Source organism: Squalius cephalus, assembly GCF_949319135.1.
Source record: "Squalius cephalus genome assembly, chromosome: 3".
In the NCBI taxonomy this organism is placed as follows: Eukaryota; Metazoa; Chordata; class Actinopteri; order Cypriniformes; family Leuciscidae; genus Squalius; species Squalius cephalus.
Window position 1 is genome coordinate 19,688,249 of NC_137124.1, and position 19,991 is coordinate 19,708,239.

Below are 19,991 nucleotides of genomic sequence, written 5' to 3' on the forward strand. Positions count from 1 at the left end.
GGCTGTCACTAACAATGATTTTGGTAATCGAGTAACCATTCGATTATTGTGACGATTAATCAGATCATTTCTTTTTTTGTGCTAATAAAAATAGACCTAAGTGAAAATAGCCTTTACATTTATTTAACATACATATAAAACAACAATGAGCCCATAATAATTGGTTAAAGTAATAACATAAAGCAAGTAAGATATATGGGTTTTATTGAACAACCATCCTAAAATGCGTAATAGCCTACATATACACATAATCAACTTTATGTACATTATGTAATTAATGCCTGCAGAGGGTGCCAACGGCCTGGTGATTGTTTTAGTGACACATTACAGCATGTTCAAATCCTTGTTCAATATTGGCTGAACAACATTTAATTAAAATGTCCACTTAATCTTTAATATTTGGCCACTTCTTTACAATAGAAATGCTACAACCACCATTTCTTGAATAAGATGTGGACATGTAAGGGTTTGAACTTTTATTTTGAAATCGAGAAAATATTGATGTATTCTCCTGTGTTGGCGTAGGTTTATAAATGATTTACGTTACAAATCTGGTGAAATGAAATGACGCACGTTGTGATCCCAGATGTTATAAACAACCTAACGCAGCAAAAATGCAAAGATAGTGTTTTTTAACCGAGCTACTGAGATGCGCAACCATACTAAAATGTAATGATATAGGCCTACATGTAAATGATAACACTGCAACACTTCGCTATGAAACACAAAGCACGTCAGACTTTATAAGCGTTCCCAAATGCATGTAATTGGAAAACCAAATAAGCAGCACATGCAGAGACTGAGTTCGTGTAGAGCAGCATTTACTGTTAACAGTATTAACAGAGCCGCTCTGAGACGCTCCTAGACCTGGATGAAGCTGCGTGTAACCTGCATGTATGCAAAATAATTTAAGCGTCGAGCTTCACTCTAAAACCTGCAGTGCATATATTAATTTAACTAAATCGCAGCGTTTGTGATTTCAAAATGGCACTTATGCTTTATTATGTATAGCATATATGCTATATCGTGCAGCCTTATAAAACGGTTTAATAATGCGGTTCATGGATTCTCATCCGTGGAATGGGCCACTTATTTTGCAGGTTAATCGACACGGGTAAATTGCAATCGAGGATTTTTTTTAAATCGAGCACTCGAATTTAATCGAGGAATCATGACAACCCTAGTAATCTACAAATACTTAAAGTTGCAATCTAACAAAAGTAGCAACAAATATTTTCTTCCATGTTGTAATAAATTTATAATAAAGAAATAAATTTAGTACGGTGTCTTGGTTCTATCCATCGTTGGTAATTGGATGAAGGCAGATCTAAATGCTTGCAGTCAATTGTAAGAAAGAGGTGGGGTTTAAGGTCTAAAATGATTGAAGAAGTCCGGCACCAGAGAAAAGTCTGTTGTTTGACCCGGATGATCAAGTTATGACATTTTGATTAAGAATTACACAGTTGGGGAAAAAAAGAAAAAAAAAAGAAACATGAATGGCTGAAACAAAATAATACATTTCAATGCTAATTCATTCACAATAAGGTCAATTGCATGCATTTCGGAAAGAAACGTGAATTTCCATTTACTGCCAACTTTAACTTGTATTGAATCCAGAGTTTCCTTTTAACATAATATGATCTCAGATGTTCTCCTCACCACAATCACAAGCTCTTCACACCAACACACACACACCATTGCAAACTGTCTTCACACCAAGAGACATCTTAACTAGCCACCCCTCACAACCACAGTGCCATGTGCATACCACTTGCCACTTCCTCCCATCAATTATAGGGCCTCATCAGAGACCGAAGTGGGAAGAAATTATCTTCCACATGCAGAAGGAACACCTCCCGTCTTGGCATGCGTTCACTCGTACTGCTGTTTATGGTTTATAAGGAGGTCAATATTACAAGCACTCAAATACAGAGGGGGCTGGGTGTAACTGGGTGCACTGGGGGCTTGTTTACAGGAAGTTGTTGTATGTAGTAGTCGGTCAACCAGCAGCAAAACTAAAAGCCCAACAGAGACAGATGAGAGGAGAGACAGCATTCCTTCTGTCAGCCATTTCCTGTTTCAGAGGACTGCAAAGAACATGCATCTTCATTTTCAATCTTACCGGAGGGCCCTCTAACCGCTCATATTCAGACTTCTGTAGTTTATTTTCAACCTTGATGAATTATTGATAATATCTTGATTTCTTCTGCTATAATACCACTAAACTGGCATTGTCAATGCTGTCCTGTGATTTATCACTAATGTAGCTTAGAAACTCAACAGTTATAGCATAGATTTTTCTACAACCCACAGCTTCACAATTAATAGAGAGATTAATTCACACACGCAATCACTCTCTCATTAATGCATTCAAATAAATGTACTCTCATTGTGCTAATTTATCTGTAGCTGGTTTAGAACGAGCTGAAATCTGTAAGAAATGTTACGACCGTCAACCAAAGACAAAATAACTGCGAGAAAGTGAGCTGTTATGTAGGAGCAATCACACTGTGGACAGCGCCATGACATTTGCCTTAGCTCTGCACAAGGCAATCCGAGTTCGAGTCCCGGTTCAATTATTTTAAAATCACAAAAATAAAGAAATGCACTCTTTCATTAGAAATAAAATATCCCACATTTAATAGTTTAGCATATTTACAGTACAAACCTTGTCAGTGAACTATAAACAGGGGGAACAAAGCAAAAAAACGAAATAATCGATAGATTTTGATCATATTTACAGCCCTAAATGGTGAAGATTCCAGTGGCAATGATTTAACAAGGCTCATACAAATTAAATAATCTATCTTGTTAGGCACTGATTTAAAAAGTCTGATGGGAGGTCATTACTTCACAGTAATACTTGACTTTCCCGCACAGCTTTGTTTGCAACAAAATCAGCTTCCCTAAGGTTACTTTTGACTTACAGTGCAGTGATTACCATAGAAAATGTCCAGCTGAAATCTTCAAAAGGTTGTTGTTATTTTTACAAAAATCACTATAGCTGCAAACAAAAGATAAAGTTATGACCAAACATAACTGAAAATGAAAATATTTTCTTTTCTATGACCTGGGAGGCGAAATTTTTCCGGAACCTATTTTTTCCAACCAGACTGAATATTTTTACTGAGCCGTTGAAAGATGAACAGCTGTAAAAATAAAGCAGGCTGAACATGGAAATATTGTACACTATCGAAGCATCACTGAGACTGCAGAGCACTTTTTCTTCCAAAAAGCACAATACAAAATTCAGTACTTAAAATTACAATTAAAGGTGCATTAGGTGATCTGGGAAATGCTAACTTTAGCCTGCTAACATTGAAAGCATACAATCCCACCCCCCCTATACAAATCACCGTCCAAAGCCACACCTCCTCCAAAACACATGAAAGCACACAGACCAGAAACGAGACGGCCAGAGGCAACGTTATTGGATTACATCATGTGTCATTCACAGGTGAGAAAACTTTACAGTACAGAGAGTAACAGTACTACAATAACGAACGTAAACAACTGATTGCCTCCCATTCTCGCTCTGTTTACAGCTTGAACAATCTGATGACGTCTGCGTGAACAGGCTGCGCAGTGGTATGCAAATGCACGTTGACTGACAGGGAACACGTGCTTTTATTTCATTCGGACCGAATGCAAATAATTGAACAAACATTTTATGGTCATACGCCTTCCACAGACAATATATAGGCCTATTTATAAAAATACATTCAGACCACTTAACATAGTGATTGCTATGTGAGGAGACTTTCAACCAGCATAACAAAAAATATTTCTGTAGAGAATCACCTATTGCACCTTTAAACTAAAAGATACTGAAAGGTTTTGGATACAGAATTGTTTATGTAGTTCAGAAAAGTAAAAGTAATTTCCTCATAAAACGAGTTATGACTTGCAAATTGACTGAGACGTATAACCTGCTTATGTCAAGGAATATTGAAGGGAAAAAAGACCTGCTGAGTGTGATTGACAATCTGCTTATTAAAGATGCTGTTCCACATCAGTCTGCTCTGCATGGATGACTGCAAAGAAGCAGGGTTTGTTCCAACAATGTATCACTAAAACATAAAATGTAATTACCAAAGCCATGAACTCATAATGCCGGCATACAAGCATTAGGCCTACAACATATTGATTTCACAGGAAACAACGGTCATATTTATTTTAGCTTGCTCACTAAAAGCTGGCATCATTAAACATTCATCAATATGATTCATTACTCCAGTTTCCATGTTTAATATGCTCAGTAACCATGTGACTCCTTCATCAGCACAGTGGCACCGTTTCAGTGAGAAACAATCATCTCTTTCTCTCAGATATTGATCTACAACAGGAAGAGCAAGAGCTGCTCCCATTTCTCAGAGAAACTGCCAGAAAACCACATAACCTTAAAAATTCATACTGGATATATTGTAAAAGACAATAAGTGATTTATGTTTATTTAGACTTGGATGAAAATAAAATCATTGGCATCATAGCCTAGTTCTTGGATTATCATGTCTGCCATAGATTCAATAACATTTAGGCATAAAATTTTTCCCAAACACAACTCTAGAGTCTGAAGGCCCTAAAAATCTGTAAGAACATTTGTATTTTCAAGAGTTTATGTACTGTACTGGTCAACCACTAGCACAACAGTTTAAAAAAAAAAAACAGACTACTACATACACTCATAATGAACTAGTTAACAGTTAACCGACAGTAATTTTTTAAGTAATGTTTCAAGATATTTAAAAATGTTTGCTGCATGGTTAAAAAAATATGCTACAAATATAAAATTGCATTTTTGAGAGAAAAAAAACATGTCACGAAAAAGTCGCATTTTATTACATTCAGTAATGTTTACTAAGTGTAAATCAGGAAACTAGATAGGGGAAATTAAACTACGTATACAAGTTGACGTTCTCTTAATGTGTGCTTGCTTACATGAAAGTGCAAAAACTCAGAATAAATGTAAAAAGAAAATCCTTAAATGACAATAATCGTGATTATAAATTTTGAGAAAAATATTTGTGATTATCAGTTTAACCATTGTTGTGCAGCCCTACTCATGACTCTAATTTAAATGAGTACAAAGACATTTTTAGTGGTCACATCTTCACGAAAGAAGTAATGCAGACACTAGACAAGGGCAAACTTTCTAGTGCACGTGTCAAGCGCCTGTGTTCACGCACACTATCAAATGGAGTAGGCCTACTTTGAAAGGCTATTCGGCTATAGCCTACGTATACATGTTCATGTCAAATGTGCAGTATACTTTCGGCTTAAAGTATGACAGTCCAATTTATGATGTAGAACCCAATGATAAAGTTTCTTGTAGCCTATAGCTTATTTAATTCAAACCGATAAAAGCTATTTTAAGCCCTTTTACGAAGTCTTGAATTTGTTTTTGGGGTGTACTAGAATACGATTTTATGCTTGATTGTTCAAAAAACGCATAATTATTCACATATTTTACATTAGGGTTAGGGTTAGGGTTTTGCTCTCTCCCCAGTGTGTCTCGAACGCGCAGTCTAGGTCCTATTTCGATGAAGCCCATCCTTCCGAAATACGAAATGTGCTGTGATTGGTTAGCTGGCCCAGTGTCGTGATTGGCACCCCTTAGCGTGTGTTTGGGAAATGTCCTGCCCTCCGTAACTGCAAGTTCTGCTCTAGTGTAAACATTAAAGCAACACTAAGGAACTTTTCCTCTTCTGTCCCCCTGCAGGTTGGAAGCGGAATTGTCCATTACCGCTGTCGTAAATAATTTCGCAGCCTACTGTCGCACGCACGCTCGCTGTTTATCCAGCACCGGCTTTGGAATGAACGATGTCCACAAACAAGGTAGAGTATGTTGCATGATGTCATGAAAGTATGATGTATTGCGACATCAGAAATGAAGAAAAACTAAATAATGACTATTGTAGCGCTTGACGTAAAGCAAGTCAAATTTGTAGTTTTCTTATGTCTCATTCGAACTACAGAAACGCGACCCGGTTTGGCAAACTTGCATAGTGTGGTTATAGCAGATATAGGGCTGCAAAGCGAATCCAGAAGTGCCTTTCACCCTGTTACGACTTGATGAACCACTGATACGATTTTGGAAACATTATTTTAAGGTAAAAAATGTTCCTTAGTGTTGCTTTAAGGATGGCGCCAATGTCAAACCAATTCAAGCCTGATTCAGACCCTGACAATGTTAATGAACAAGAGGATCATGCAAAACGGACTGCATTCACACGTTTCAGAGTGGTACGTTTTTTGTAAATTTAATCGTGATATTTGACGGAAAACTATAATATAACAGTAATCCGTAACAAAACCATGGTTTATTTTTCTAATATAAAGCGGTGAACCATCTTACAAAAGCGAGAGCTTGCAAAAGCAACAGAAAACAAGTTTTTCTCCATAAAATGTGCAGCGCACAGATAAATGTTGGGGTTACAATGTTCAGGAACAGTGTAAAAAATAAATTTGAACCACTCTTAAGATTGTCCACCTTAAGAAGGCCAAACAAAGGGTGGAACCAGGGTGGGGGGGGAAATTACCAAGGGAACTGATGGTGAACTAGCCTTCTGGATAGGCCTACAAATTGATGTCATGACTGAATAGCTTCACAGTCACGAACAGCTCCATTTGCAATTTTAGCTACAGAAGACAGAACATCTTTGTTCGATTTATCCTTGAACAGAGTGTGGCTAAAAAGTAAGCTTCTTTATCAGTGGTTCAAACAAACACTATCTGACCAGCTACCTCGGGTGAGTGACACAGTTAGGAATGTTCAGGGTTGAAGACGAGACCATCGGGCCATGTTCTTGTCAGCGACGACAGGTCAGTTGGCTAACGGAGCGGTACTCTATTCAAAAGGAATGCACTAATATTTGCCCCATCCGTCAAGGCACACATTCAACACATCAGAGTTTCTGAAAGAGGAGGAATTCTTCAACTGATAGGGAGAGACTCATTTAATGTCAATAAACATGACACCACAAGGTAGATTTTAGTTACTCAGCCATAGAGATTGTGTTAAAATTGGGGTTGAAGCTTTACTCGTTTTGCTGATCATTGACCATAAAGTTATTTATTTCCGTCGGAAAATATTCAAAAACTCATTGGACCTGAATAGCAGAGGTTGACTTGCGTCAAGGCAAAATGCACATTGTTGTGCACATTAGATGAAAAGCTCCCAAAAAAAGACCTGAGTTTTAATTCAATTTTCCTGTCGACAGGGTGAATTAGGGTCTTCAGGGACTTTTTGCACTTTCGACTTCTCCAATTTACTGTGATCAGATCTAAGGTGTCCCAAATTACCCCAATTCACCCTACATTTGCCATAACGGTCCCTGCTGATCAGCCACTTTAACTTTAACATCTCTAAAACAAGCAACAGAGTGTAAACCACTGCACATTCTCAACCCCTAAGAGGCAATGAACAGGGTTATGCATTTACCAGAGAACATTTTGCACCAGAGACGATTACTCTTTCTCCGTTCTTTACTCATAGCCTGTAAACTCCAAGTCAATGTTGTTATTACCAAATCAGACATGACTGTGTGAGAATGGGAGTTAGATTACAGCATAAATACCAGAGGAAAGAGGGACCCCCCTTCCAGACTCATAGCTCGCACCGTCATATGGTCCTCATCAGGGCTCTCGCTGAGATTTATATACTGCACGAGGTACGTTAATGCTGCTGTTATCAGCCAAGCACGTTGTGTTTAGATTGAGGCAAGAAAAGATGATCAATGCGTCTGTGGTATCGTGAGGAGTTTTTTAAACATGCTCCCACCTGGACGAATCCCTCTGGCACTGCTAATTAAAATTTCCCTGAAAAGTCTGACAGGGAAAAAGGAAGAGGCAGAGCATAAGGGGGCGTCTTTTGTTTCCCTTTCACTCGGTTTCAATCCCAAGTCCGCAGAGCCTGTGAATAATGACAGAGGGTTTGTATCCAGGTTGGGGGCTGTGGGGTGGAGGGAATAGTTGTACCCTGTTGAGCTGCTTAAACGTCTTTCCTTCTGAGGCTTTCATGAACTGTGGAACTTGGCCTGTCACAGATCGCAGCAGCTGCACGCTCCCCACACAATATACCCACGATTCCTTGCTCCCATAGTGCTGACTGGACAGGCCAGATGGAACCAATTTTTAAGCCCTTTTCAGTCTCTGTCTTTCCTGACTTTCAGCTGTTTACAATTCTTTTTGTTTTCCAAGTCACTAGCAAAAGGAGAGATTCACACATTGAGGAAACAGAGGAATGCTGCTCATAAAAAGTGATATGCAGGAAACTAAAAATTAGAGGCAAATGGATCTTATTTGATTTCAGTGCTCATTTGTAATTGATGGCTTTTACAGCAGTGTTTCTTAAACATACAAATTGTTGGGTTTCTTCTATTTGTTTATGACTTTCAATCAAAACTGCAACGCAAAACCATATTTGTCCTAATAGCCTTCTACTATACGAACACTAAAAATAGAAACGTGTATGGAAACATGAGTGCATTCGGTTCAAAAGACTCAAAGCAGTCATTTTCCTTAAACAACTCAGTACACTGTTCTTATCAGGATTTACAATATTGTCCTTTATCAGGCAGACTGAAGACAGAACGGCTGCTCACATTGAGCCATAAAACTTTTAGAGGTCCTATGAAATCCCAGTCATAAATACCTTTTTTTTTTTTGCAGCACACATTTTTGAAGAAAATTTGCAGATCTTCTTCATAGAACAATTCATAGTTACCATATGCGTCAAGCTCCAAAACAACAAAATAAGACAAACAGATGCAAAAGTAGCATAATTTTAGTCATGACTGTATTTCAACCCATATCATAACTTTTGCCGCTCTAGGGGTTAATAAACAAAACTGCATTGGTCGAATGAATGAATAAAAAGGAGGTAAACACTGTAACCAACAAGACATTCAGTAATCTTGTAAATTTGTCTGCACTGGGAATCCTATTTTTTCAGTGAAAATTACATGAATATGACATAGTGGGCAGCTGAAAATAGCATAGCTTGAAATCAAGGGTTTAAGGTTTGTCGATCGTGCGTGTTCCTGTCCGCATTCAATTCGCATGGACAGACAGTCACACGCAGAGTAACACGTTTGTATGAAACGTATACAAAACTTTGGCCTTGGCGATATATCGGTCGAACACTAGTAAAAAAAAAGTCACGATGAAACGGAAGTAGCGACAAATCCAATTCCCGCTATTAACTAACTATTAACTATGACTTTTGCCTCAATAAACTTCAAATTACTGCTAAAAGGTAGTTGTTATGTTTAGGTATTGGGTAGGATTAAGGATTAAGAATATGGTCATGCAGAATAAAGCAATAATATGTGCTTTATAAGTACTAATAAACAGCTAATAGCATAGTGGTATGCATGCTAATAAACAACTAGTTAATAGTGTCAATTGGAATTGAACTAAAGTGTTACCAAAATATTTTCTTCCTTTTGTGATGTAAACGGCTTTTCTAAAAATTTAGGGTGGAGACCACTGATAGATCAGTGGCGGGGACTTGGTTCTATCCATCGGTTTGATTGGATTTTAAGATGTGGCCATTGCACTCAAAAATGACCTGAATCACCTGAAAGAAGTTGTTTTCACAGGAAGATCAAAATGACATTTTGATTTAATATTACAGGTCCAAATGTACCAAAAAATGTATAAGTCAGAAATACTTCATATTTAATTCAGCAAGGACATATTAACTTTACCTTTAAACAACCAAGTATTTGAGTAATTTAAGGAAACCAGACTTTTATGCATTGATGCATCAGACTTGCATCATAGTCTATTGTGTTTGATAGCTTACAGAGTAGAATCTCAGACATAGACTTAGAGGATGTTACACAATAACAAGACAAAAAACTACCTTCTCTCCCATATGAATAACACTGACTCATGTAAACTTAGTATAATCACAACCTTGTCGGATTGACAGGTGGCAGGTGCTGTTTCTGTGTAATACCAATGACACACAACATTACACTAAGTTCCTTGTTATAACTCATAACTCAACTTGGAATAAAATCATCCCTTAGACAAGTGTTTTATTAAGGCCTAGATGGGACACATTTTGAAGCACATTGTGTAATCTGAATGTCAACCATCCAACTATTAATGCAAGTCACAACGCGTTGCCTTTTTAAAGTGTATAAAAATTACAGGTGCGTCAAAACGAAAACAACAATGCAGTCTTTTAAAGGCAATGTCCATTCAGTGTACCACACTGAAAAGGATTTTACAAGTTAAATTGTTCTTTTGTTATAGTGCTTGCTCTCATGGATGAATAGCTTTCATTTAGCCTACATCCTTAGAAAAATGCAATCACAAAGTATAACAATTACTATCATCAAACTACTAAATTAAAAGATAAAGTGCACAAGCAACACAGCTCTGCATCTCGATAACAAGACAAGATACTGAATCTGGGAAGAAAGTGCATAAATGCACAATTGCACATAATACTGCATTGCATTTTTTTGACACATGAGATCCAGTGTAAATAAGAGTCCTTGCATCACTGTTATTACAGCTGACAGTTTGTGGACGAAATCACATTGACACTGGAATGACAAGCAATGGATCAACTACAGCTTAACACTATGAAAAGGTTTGATACACATTATAGCGGCAGGGCTGTGCATTTTGTTCAAGGTTTGGTGACATCCCACCCTTATCCATATTGCGCAAGCACTGGACAGAGTACAGAGCGGCTCCCATGGTTGAGCTGACAATCCAGACCAATGAGAAGGAAGGGTTATTGTTCCAATAGCACAATAGACAGTCTGTTCAGAAAGTTCAGGAAAAAAGGGCTTGCAGCTGCAGTAACTGCTAAAGCTGAAAGCAGGGGGCACTATATACTTGTGATCTACTGTGATCATGTAACATTCATGTGTCCATGTCAGTTGGTGTGCTCAAATAAGTGCATGATTTTAGTGGGAATAACTGATGTGACATTAAGGAAGAACTAATTTGCTGTCAATCCTCTCTCATTCAACATTTAGGCCTACATTATATTTATATTCAAGCATTTAGCAGATGTTTTTATCCAAATTGACTTACTACGTTGTATTCAATGTATACATTGTTTGTAATCAATGTATGCATTCCCTGGGAATCGAACCCATGACCTTCGCATTGCTCAACTGTTTGAGCTACATACAATGCAATGCTCAACAGTATTTTGGCCACTAAACAAATCCATAAACTTTTTGAGATTTATCAGGGAAATTTATAAACTAGACTTGACCTTGGGGCACCAAACTATCCCTCAAATAAATAAAAAAAACTAAAAAAAAACTCAGCCAAAACGTTTGAGTAAACAACCAACATTCGTAAGAGTTGGGAAATTACCAAATAAGGTAAACACATTTGACGTAATACAGTTTCAACCACATTTTTAAGAAAAGTCATGTTCTGACCCACAATTACATTTAAAACATATAGCCTACTACTTTGGCTGTGACTTAACCAAGTGAGTTAAGTTATCATTCAAGTTTTGAGCATTTTGAGGTGCCACGCGCCTATCATTTTGCTCCAAAGATGCTCAAAAATGCTTTCTATCAAGGAAGCGAACTAGGTTTTGACACACAGCCTTTGTTTGCGATTGACTGTGCTCATTTTCATACAATGTAACCCCGCTAGAATGAGATAAAAGTTTTACCTGAACGAAACGTCCCGCTGATCGTGCCATTTTGTTCAGCGTCTCACAAACACTCGTAGCGATTGCAAAAAAAATCATCGATTTGCCGGTAATACCTGGAACTTTTCCCTAAACTTCCATGCATGTCCTTTCAAGCGGGGTAAATCCCTCCCTACTTGAGAACTCTCTCTTGGCAGAAGGCTGAGCTAGTCGCCATGGAGACGGATTGTTTTGCCCCCCACTCGCCTCTCCAGGTTCTCGCGCTCCCAGCCTCCCACACGAAACTAAACTCTCTCCTCATGAGCCACATGGATCTGAACTTTACACGCTGCAATGGCAAATTAAGCGCGGTTAAAATAAATACCTTTCACATTTCACACATAACTATTTTGCCTGATAGTTCCTTCATCCTTCCACAGGAAAAAACAGCCAAGAATAGCTTATTTGAGCACGTAATTAAAGTTCATCGTACAAAACGGTCTCACAGGGTAGCAGTACCGAAGTACTTCAGGTTGCTTACATACTTATATTTTGAAGTGGGTGAAATTGAATTCCATTATCATAACCACTAGCCTACTTTTTTTTCTACTCAAATCTTTCTTAAATGAAACGCGCGCGAAACTCAATATTTAATTTAATTTTAATTCTGAATATTCACCACCTGATAAAACACTGAAAGTGCTATAGACGTACAACAACAATGACATATCTAATCTATAAAAGCAGTTATCGGTAAAGCAGTAGGCTAAACATTAACAGTAACAATCTGCATAATTTATTCATGCCGCGGTGCATTGCTGGCAACACGAAAACAGCGTTAATCGCAATATTGTTATCCACAGATTCCACACCTTGATCAAAAGTGCTGAGAAAATAAGTACTGAAAATCATATTTTGTGTTATTTCTTTTTTTATTATTTGCTTTAGTTCTCGCTTGTTTAGTGTTTAAAGCCGTTTTGTATGCCAGAAACATCGTTTGTTAATTTAAGGCTTTTCACAACCAGCAACATTTAGCCTATACAAAATCTGCTTTTTTACTTATAGAATTATATATTCTAAATTATTTAATAACAATACACACGTTATTTCGTTTTACAGTACGCTATTTTAACCTTTATTTGTACATATAGGCTACCAATATTTTTCCTCACTGATGTTTTAACGTTATTTAACTTCTGCACGGCTATGCCTCTTTTTGTTGCACTAAATAACAGAGTTATGTCAGTAGTTGATATAACATTTCTAGCAGTGACCTTCCGTGTCACGTCTACAGCGGTTGAATGGATGATTTAATATGATGACATTTTGTACACCAGCGGGGCCCATTTTCATGATGGGCAAACCCACAGGCTCGCCCTGAGAAAAGATAATGTGAAGAATAGGTTACTTGTCATAGTGAGCAACATTTATTGATTCATTTTTTTTGCTGCTATGGGTTTAATTTTTTACTGATTATTTAAAAAGCTTTATATAAATACAAATTCTGTGGAGTCATCCATGATTTACCATTATCCGTATGTTCCAGACATCTTCAGTTTCTCAGCAGCAGCGGACAAGCATAACACATTGCAAACAGCTGTCTAAACTGTGGTATGCAATCACATGTATGTGAAGTATAAGTTCAAGAACAAACAGACAAAGAACCTTTGAATGCATACTTGGGGACAAGACTGGAAAGAAGGCTACATTAAGTATAGAGTTACATTGACTTTGTATATTAGGTTTGTGACATTTTATTAAAAAAAACAGCTGTTGAGTGTCTGAAATTGACAGACAGTTGTCAAACTATCAAAAAAAACCTTCAGAATATCTACAGAATAAACCAAGCCTGCCAACTTTTTCACATTTTAGCTCTAACTGAGAAAGTAGTAAAATGTCAAATTTTGTGCAATCTGAATATCACTTTTTAAACTGATCCTCCAAGTTCTGTCAAAAGCCAGTCTAATATTAAAATCCCGCTTTCAATAAGGTTTGATGCTTTAAAAGCAGTCTATGTTGGACTCAAAGTTGTGCAAATAAGCAACCTGCTGCCAAATAAGCAACCGCAATATAAGAAGCAGGGATCTGTGGCTGACAAAAGCTGTATGATGACAACTTTCTCTGGAACCCTTTCAAATTGTACCAATACCTAATCGGAAATGTGGTATCTGGTGTGTTGAAACACACTGTGGGAGTTTTTTCCTCAAATCTGTATTAAATTGCTGATTTAATAGCTCAGGGACAGTTACGCCACAGATCATCACTTCATTCGTTTCCAAGAACAGTCATTCACTCCAGGTGTTTTGAGAGGGAAATAATTCCAGTGTTGGGTCAGTCCAAATACTGAATTGGACCATGACTCTATAAGGAAATACAGAAATGTATTTTTGTTGCAAAATCTTGAGAGACAATAAACCTGCTGAAACTAGTGTTTCTACTGCAAAACCATATTATGAATAAGAAAAGAAATTTGGTACACTGTATATTTGCCAAGCTCATATCTTAGCTTGTCATGCTATTCTCACGTTTCAAGCGAGCATTCACTATATTTAACCTTGCATCCTGATTTTTTTTCAAGAACACCATGAGGCCCAGACTAAACATCTCCCATGGTGGAGGATGCCTGTTACGGCGATCATGACACCAAAATATGTGGCTGGAAATGTTTGCTAGATATGGACTAATCTAAAAGCCAAACAGCCCTTTTTCTAATCATTGCTGTTGTGTTGCAGTGTTGACCCAATCGAAACATAATGCATTCTCGATATGGTCCGAGCAGTTGGAACCACAAAACGAGGCAGATACCTTAATTTTGTTGTTTTGTGCAGAAAAAAATAAATAAAAATCCACAACTTCTCCAAAAATTACAATTCTGTCATCATTTACTCACTCCAAAGTTGTTCCAAACCTGAGTTTCTTTCTTCTTCCAAACAAAAAAGAAGATATTTTGAAGAACATTGATAACCAAAAAGTTGATAGACACCATTGACTTCAAAATATATTTTTTTGTGTCAGCAGAAGAAAGAAACTCATACAGGTTTGAAACTACATGAGGTTGAGTAAATGATGACAGACTTTTTCTTTTTGGGTGAACTATCCCTTTAAGTGATTCAACCAAGGGTATAATACTAGTGAATCATTCTGTTGTTTTTTAACTAATTTCTGATGGATTAATACTGCAAAGCACTTGCACCTATCAACTATTATACAATGAGATCAACATGTTACATTGCCATAATGGAAAATATAATAACTATTTGGTTCATAAGGTATTTCCTTATGTCTCTGTATTTATTTTCAAATACTCTTACATTTCCAGTAGCAAGTCAGCAGTTACAAGTAAAAAGTCAAATTTACACCTGTTAAAGTAGTTAAGAAACATTATGCCAGAGCTGTTAAATTGTTTCTCCTTCCTTGAACACATTTGTAAGGGCTTCATCATTAGTCACGTTCAACAAATCCCACAAAATCTCCAAAATACAACAGTATCCATTTGCAACAGCCCTGAAAGTTTAACACACCCTTGCCGCAAAGCATTCCTGTCACAATCATTCTGTTCAGGCATTTGAAAATACAAAGCAGAATATTGTCTATATTAAATGTATACGAATAATGCCAATGCTCAGAATAAGTTCAAATGTTTTGTATTATGGGTCATTCTGCATTCTGTGACGGGAGCCATTAGTCCCCCCATATAACCCCATTTTTTATATATATAAATATATATAAATAAATAAATTATATATATATATATATATATATATATATATATATATATATATATAAAGAGAGAGAGAGACTATCTTTTAGAGAGATTATCTTTAATTGTATCCTAGCTAGCATATGCTAAAATTTATTATTATTTACTACATTATAATTTAGCTTATTATTTATTATTTTGATTGCGATAATAACACTTAAACATAATAGTAATATGTCTGACAAAATGTTAAAAAATGCACATACATTTTTATACATAAACCATTGTTTTCTGAGTTTCTTGCAATGTTGCAGTAACAAAAATTACATTATGAACAAGGACACACCAAAAAGAAACAATTGAGATAGATCTGTCAAGGAACCATGATAAGGCAGAGGGAAAGGACAGTCAAAGACAGCCTTGAGGGAGGCAGAGACACAGAGAGAGGAACAGAGAGAGCTGCTGTGGCCCTGGGGGACAAACAAACACACACGTGATGGTGTTTTTTAAGTGTAAAAACAGTGAACTGTTGCTGTAAGTCTGAGGTCAGACTGAAAATGGAGATTTTACTAGCAGTAATAAGAGCAAAACTCAACCAATGAGCATAAAATAATTCATTTTTGAAAAAAATTCTGATCATTATCATAATGCTAACTGTGAAAACAACGATTCAGAGGCGTCTATTCGTTTTCTTGGTGATTTTAGAAGGTTTAAGAGCGCCTCCTTGTTTCTGCTTCACAGTAAAACACCACAGAGGAGTTTATGAATCTCTCTAATGCACATGATGAAATATCCATTCTGATTACTGTGCTCTCATAAGCTTGTGTATTATAGCCGATATATCTGTTATGATGAAGGAAACTGTCTCGCCTATGTTCTGGCGACTTCAAAACACATTTGAGTCTCTTGTCAATTTGAATTGTTCACATCAAAACGCATGCCATCTTTTCTGTAATTTATGCTATTATTATTATTTTACTTTTCCCACTGTATTTGTTCTGTTATTGTGCTTTTCTTTATGTCTCTGCAGACTAGTTAGGTCATTTACAATCTGTTTTAGCATTAATGACATTTGTGAGATATTTTTCATCCATTTACAAAACAAGCAATTCAAAAGAGTTACGCACAGAAGAAGCGAACATAAAGAAGGCAGTCAGATAAAGAAATCCATACCTTTTCTGGGTAAGTGACGCTTGCGTTGCCAAGGTTACCTTTTCACATATCCATGCTGCGAGTTTGCTTAAGTTAGTTTTCAGTGGAGTGGGCGCTGGATTGTCTGTCCCAGGACTTTTGGCTGGGAGGAGGAGGTAGCGCAGGAAATGATGAGAACCGTTGTTTTAGAAATGTGATATGCGTAGTCTGTGTAACGCTATTTCAATTTGTCTAGTTCGTTTATGAGGTAAATACTTTCGGTTAAAGTAATACTCAGCTTTTCAGCAAAACAGTTTAAATTAACGGTTCACCGTTTATTATTTTAAAAGTGGTGTATGAGTTCTTGCATATCTGGATGTAACGTTACAGTCAGTGAGTATATGAGAATTTTCCTAATATTAGTACTAAAATAGCTTGCAGTTGACTCAATTTTATTATACTTTTTAATACTGAAGATAACTGCGCGTTTAATAATAAATGAATCCAGGGCTAATGTAAAAAGACATTAAACAGCGCCTCCTGGGGATTAAAAGTACCATTACCATTACCCGAAACTGCGTCATTTGAGCAGCGGGTTTGCCAACGCTGATATGGCAGGAACAAACTGAGTCTGACACAGGAAACCATAGTTCACCTATTAAGATAACTGTAATGTAAATCAAAAGGTCAAAACAGCTCTCTCTGTTAAATCACGCACCTGAACATTTCAATTATTATATATATACACATATTAATGACAAAGAGTGTAATTCTGAAATCTTCAAAGAATGTGCCATGGAAAATACTGTCCGTCAAGAATGGTAAGAACTAAAAAAGAAGGAACATTTTTACACCATCATGAATCAGGAACCTGAATCTACACAAAAGCTAGAGAAGAACTGACCTGGGAAGTTAGTCATTAAATAGCATATTATTGGGGGACAATGACAAAACACATCCACAGATTATTATTTACAAATAATAGTTGACAGCAAACTGCAAGGTAAGAAAGAGAAGAGCGAGAGAGGGGAATTTTACCATGTACAATAAACTACTAAAGACTGGATATCAATATTTTGGGTTTAGTATCAATTCTGACATTTATATAAAAACATTTTGAGAATAAATGGATCAGCAAATTTGTTGAGGAAATTGGCACTTTTATCCCCACATCAAATTCGGTGTGACTGGACTGCAGTAGAAGTAAACTTTTTTTGTTGCTAAATTCAGAGTACATGATTTCAAAATGCAGGAACACAGTGATAATTAATGCAAACAGTCTGTATAACAAGCAAGACTAATTAATAAACAAGGTTTTGTCGCATGCATTGGTCAAGACGACAAACCTACACACACCAAAAAGAGATGTACACACTGGGGTCACTGGGGGCTGCTCAGACATAATGGAGAAGACCCAGCCTTCAGCACAGTACCAGAACCAACATATAACAGTCCAGACTGTGAATGCTTTTAGCTGAGAACCACGTGACGGTCGAAGACAGACTTGCGCTGTTCTTGGACCTGCCTCCTCCAGCGCTGCTGAGCATGCTCTACTTTGTTGAGCATGTTGGAGCGAGAGCGAGAACGGGAGAGCACATCATGGGCATTGGCGAAGGGCTGTTGGTCCTTTTAACAAAAGAGTGTAATGTTATCACATCATTTCTACTTTATACCATATGCCTATAATTAAAAACACAAACCCCCAGTTTCACAGTCCTGGACTAAAATGCATGTTTGAGTTGTTTCATCCAAACTACCAACATTTACAACTTAAATGTAATCTTGTATCCATAAAGAAGTAACAAAACACTTACCCCAACATCGTCATCACTCTGAATGAGCTGTGAATGGCCAAACAGCCTTCTCTTCAAAATAGGCTCCAGCAGTGTCAGATAGACCATATACAACAGCAGAAGGCCCAGAATAGATAGATATATTATAATAGTGACCTGTAAAAAAAAAAAGTGAAAGATGATTATTTAGCTAATATTTAAACAAATTTGAATATTGTATCTATCATATAAAGACACTGAACGTACTTTGATGGTTCCAGAGCTCCTTTCCTCATATTTGCATTCACAACGTAAACAGTAAGCCTCCACATCCTTGCCTTCAACAGGCATCGGCTCCACCACATGAAGGCAATTGCTGTACAAATGATTATATTTGAGGAGTTATGGATCAGTAGATGGAGAGTCATGGAGTTAATTATTTACAAAAAGTATTGTAGTCTCTTATTAAGCCTAGTAAATCATTTACCAGTCCTTCAAGGAAACGTTTTGATTGTAGATTTGCCCATCAATCTCCTTATAGGGTGGACAGATACATTTGCACCTGATGTCTTCTGAATTCTGAGAAAAGTGACCACAGATACACAAGCTTATATATTTACACCAATGAATGACATGAAACAACTACTGGCGCAGTCAGTCTACCATACTTCTGTAAGTCTGGAAATCATTTTACATGGTTTGCAATCAGAAAGTGTTGATTTCCGATTCCGAATTTATCACGCTATTAATTGGCAGAAACATTGAAACATGCTAACGGCTAGTTAGCTCTGCCAACAAAACAATATGATCCCAACAACAAAATGAATTTCGTTAATATATTAAAATACAGTGATACATGTCCTAATTTACCTTAGCTTCTGATGTTTGTGCATATAATATCAGCAGAAAACACACTAGCGATGAAAACGTCAACATATTGACAGCGCATCTTGGGGTCACTCGATTCATCTTTTTCGCTTCCGCTTAAGACAATGTTGTCAAATAATGAAGAGAAATGTCACAGAATAACGAGTAAATATTCCTTTAGTAACGCATACAATGGCTAGAAGACTTTTGGTCCAATTAAACGTCAACAAAACAAAGCTTGAGGGCTGGACTCTGTCTGACACATCAGCTGACCATCAGCAGCCGGTCCGCGCATTACCACTTTCCTCCGGAAACATGTGAGTGGGAACCATTCTTCCGTACCATACAGCGCTGGCAGTGGCAGGTCGCAGCGCCCTTTCCGGTGGCATCCCCAGATGCTACCAGAGCCCGACATCTCTGATGCTACTGGAAGTTGTCTGGCAGCTACCACTGCCACTGCCAGAGTTTGTGCCAGTCAGGTGTCACGGTCTTGTCTGGCAGCTGCCAGAGTTCGTGCCAGGTGCCACGGGAGTTTGTCGCCGTTTCTGCTGTTTACTCGGTAAAAACTACACTGTGTTACCTGAATGACGCCTCTGTGGTCGTGACCCAGTACCAAAGATAAAGGGGTCATGAATTGAGAAATCAAATGGCAAATATAAATTTTTTCACATCAAGTTGTAGTCAGGCTACATAGCTTTCCATAAAACACTCATATAATCATGTTACGTTAGTCAGGTGTTACCTGAATGACGCCTCTGTGGTCATGACCCAGTACCAAGGATAAAGGGGTCATGAATTGAGAAATCAAATGCCAAATATATTTTTTCTTTTTTCTTCAAACTGCATTAGCTACAAAAGAAAAATAAATTAATCACTGATCCTGAAATATTATATTAGATAT

General features: G+C 37.2%; 2 protein-coding genes across 3 annotated transcripts in view; both read right to left on the reverse strand.

Annotated features, from left to right (window-relative positions):
• dennd2b (DENN domain containing 2B) overlaps nt 1-16,672 on the reverse strand; it is a 64,081-nt gene extending 47,409 nt beyond the window's left edge. The window contains exon 1 of one of the 2 annotated variants that reach the window (XM_079867182.1): nt 16,494-16,672. The gene's annotated coding sequence lies outside the window, so the exon portion shown is untranslated. Of the gene's footprint in view, nt 1-11,662; nt 11,943-16,493 lie in introns of those variants that run through there. The other variant, XM_079867181.1, reaches the window with a different exon arrangement.
• A 1,060-nt stretch (nt 16,673-17,732) lies between these two features.
• tmem9b (TMEM9 domain family, member B) lies at nt 17,733-19,651 on the reverse strand. The gene is made up of 5 exons (XM_079867192.1): nt 19,094-19,651; nt 18,711-18,802; nt 18,491-18,599; nt 18,266-18,400; nt 17,733-18,077 (listed from the first exon to the last, which is right to left on the reverse strand). Exons 1-5 carry the CDS (start codon nt 19,190-19,192, stop codon nt 17,922-17,924), a joined length of 591 nt encoding a protein of 196 aa, XP_079723318.1. The 5' UTR covers nt 19,193-19,651; the 3' UTR covers nt 17,733-17,921.
• Between the last annotated feature and the right edge of the window lie 340 nt (nt 19,652-19,991).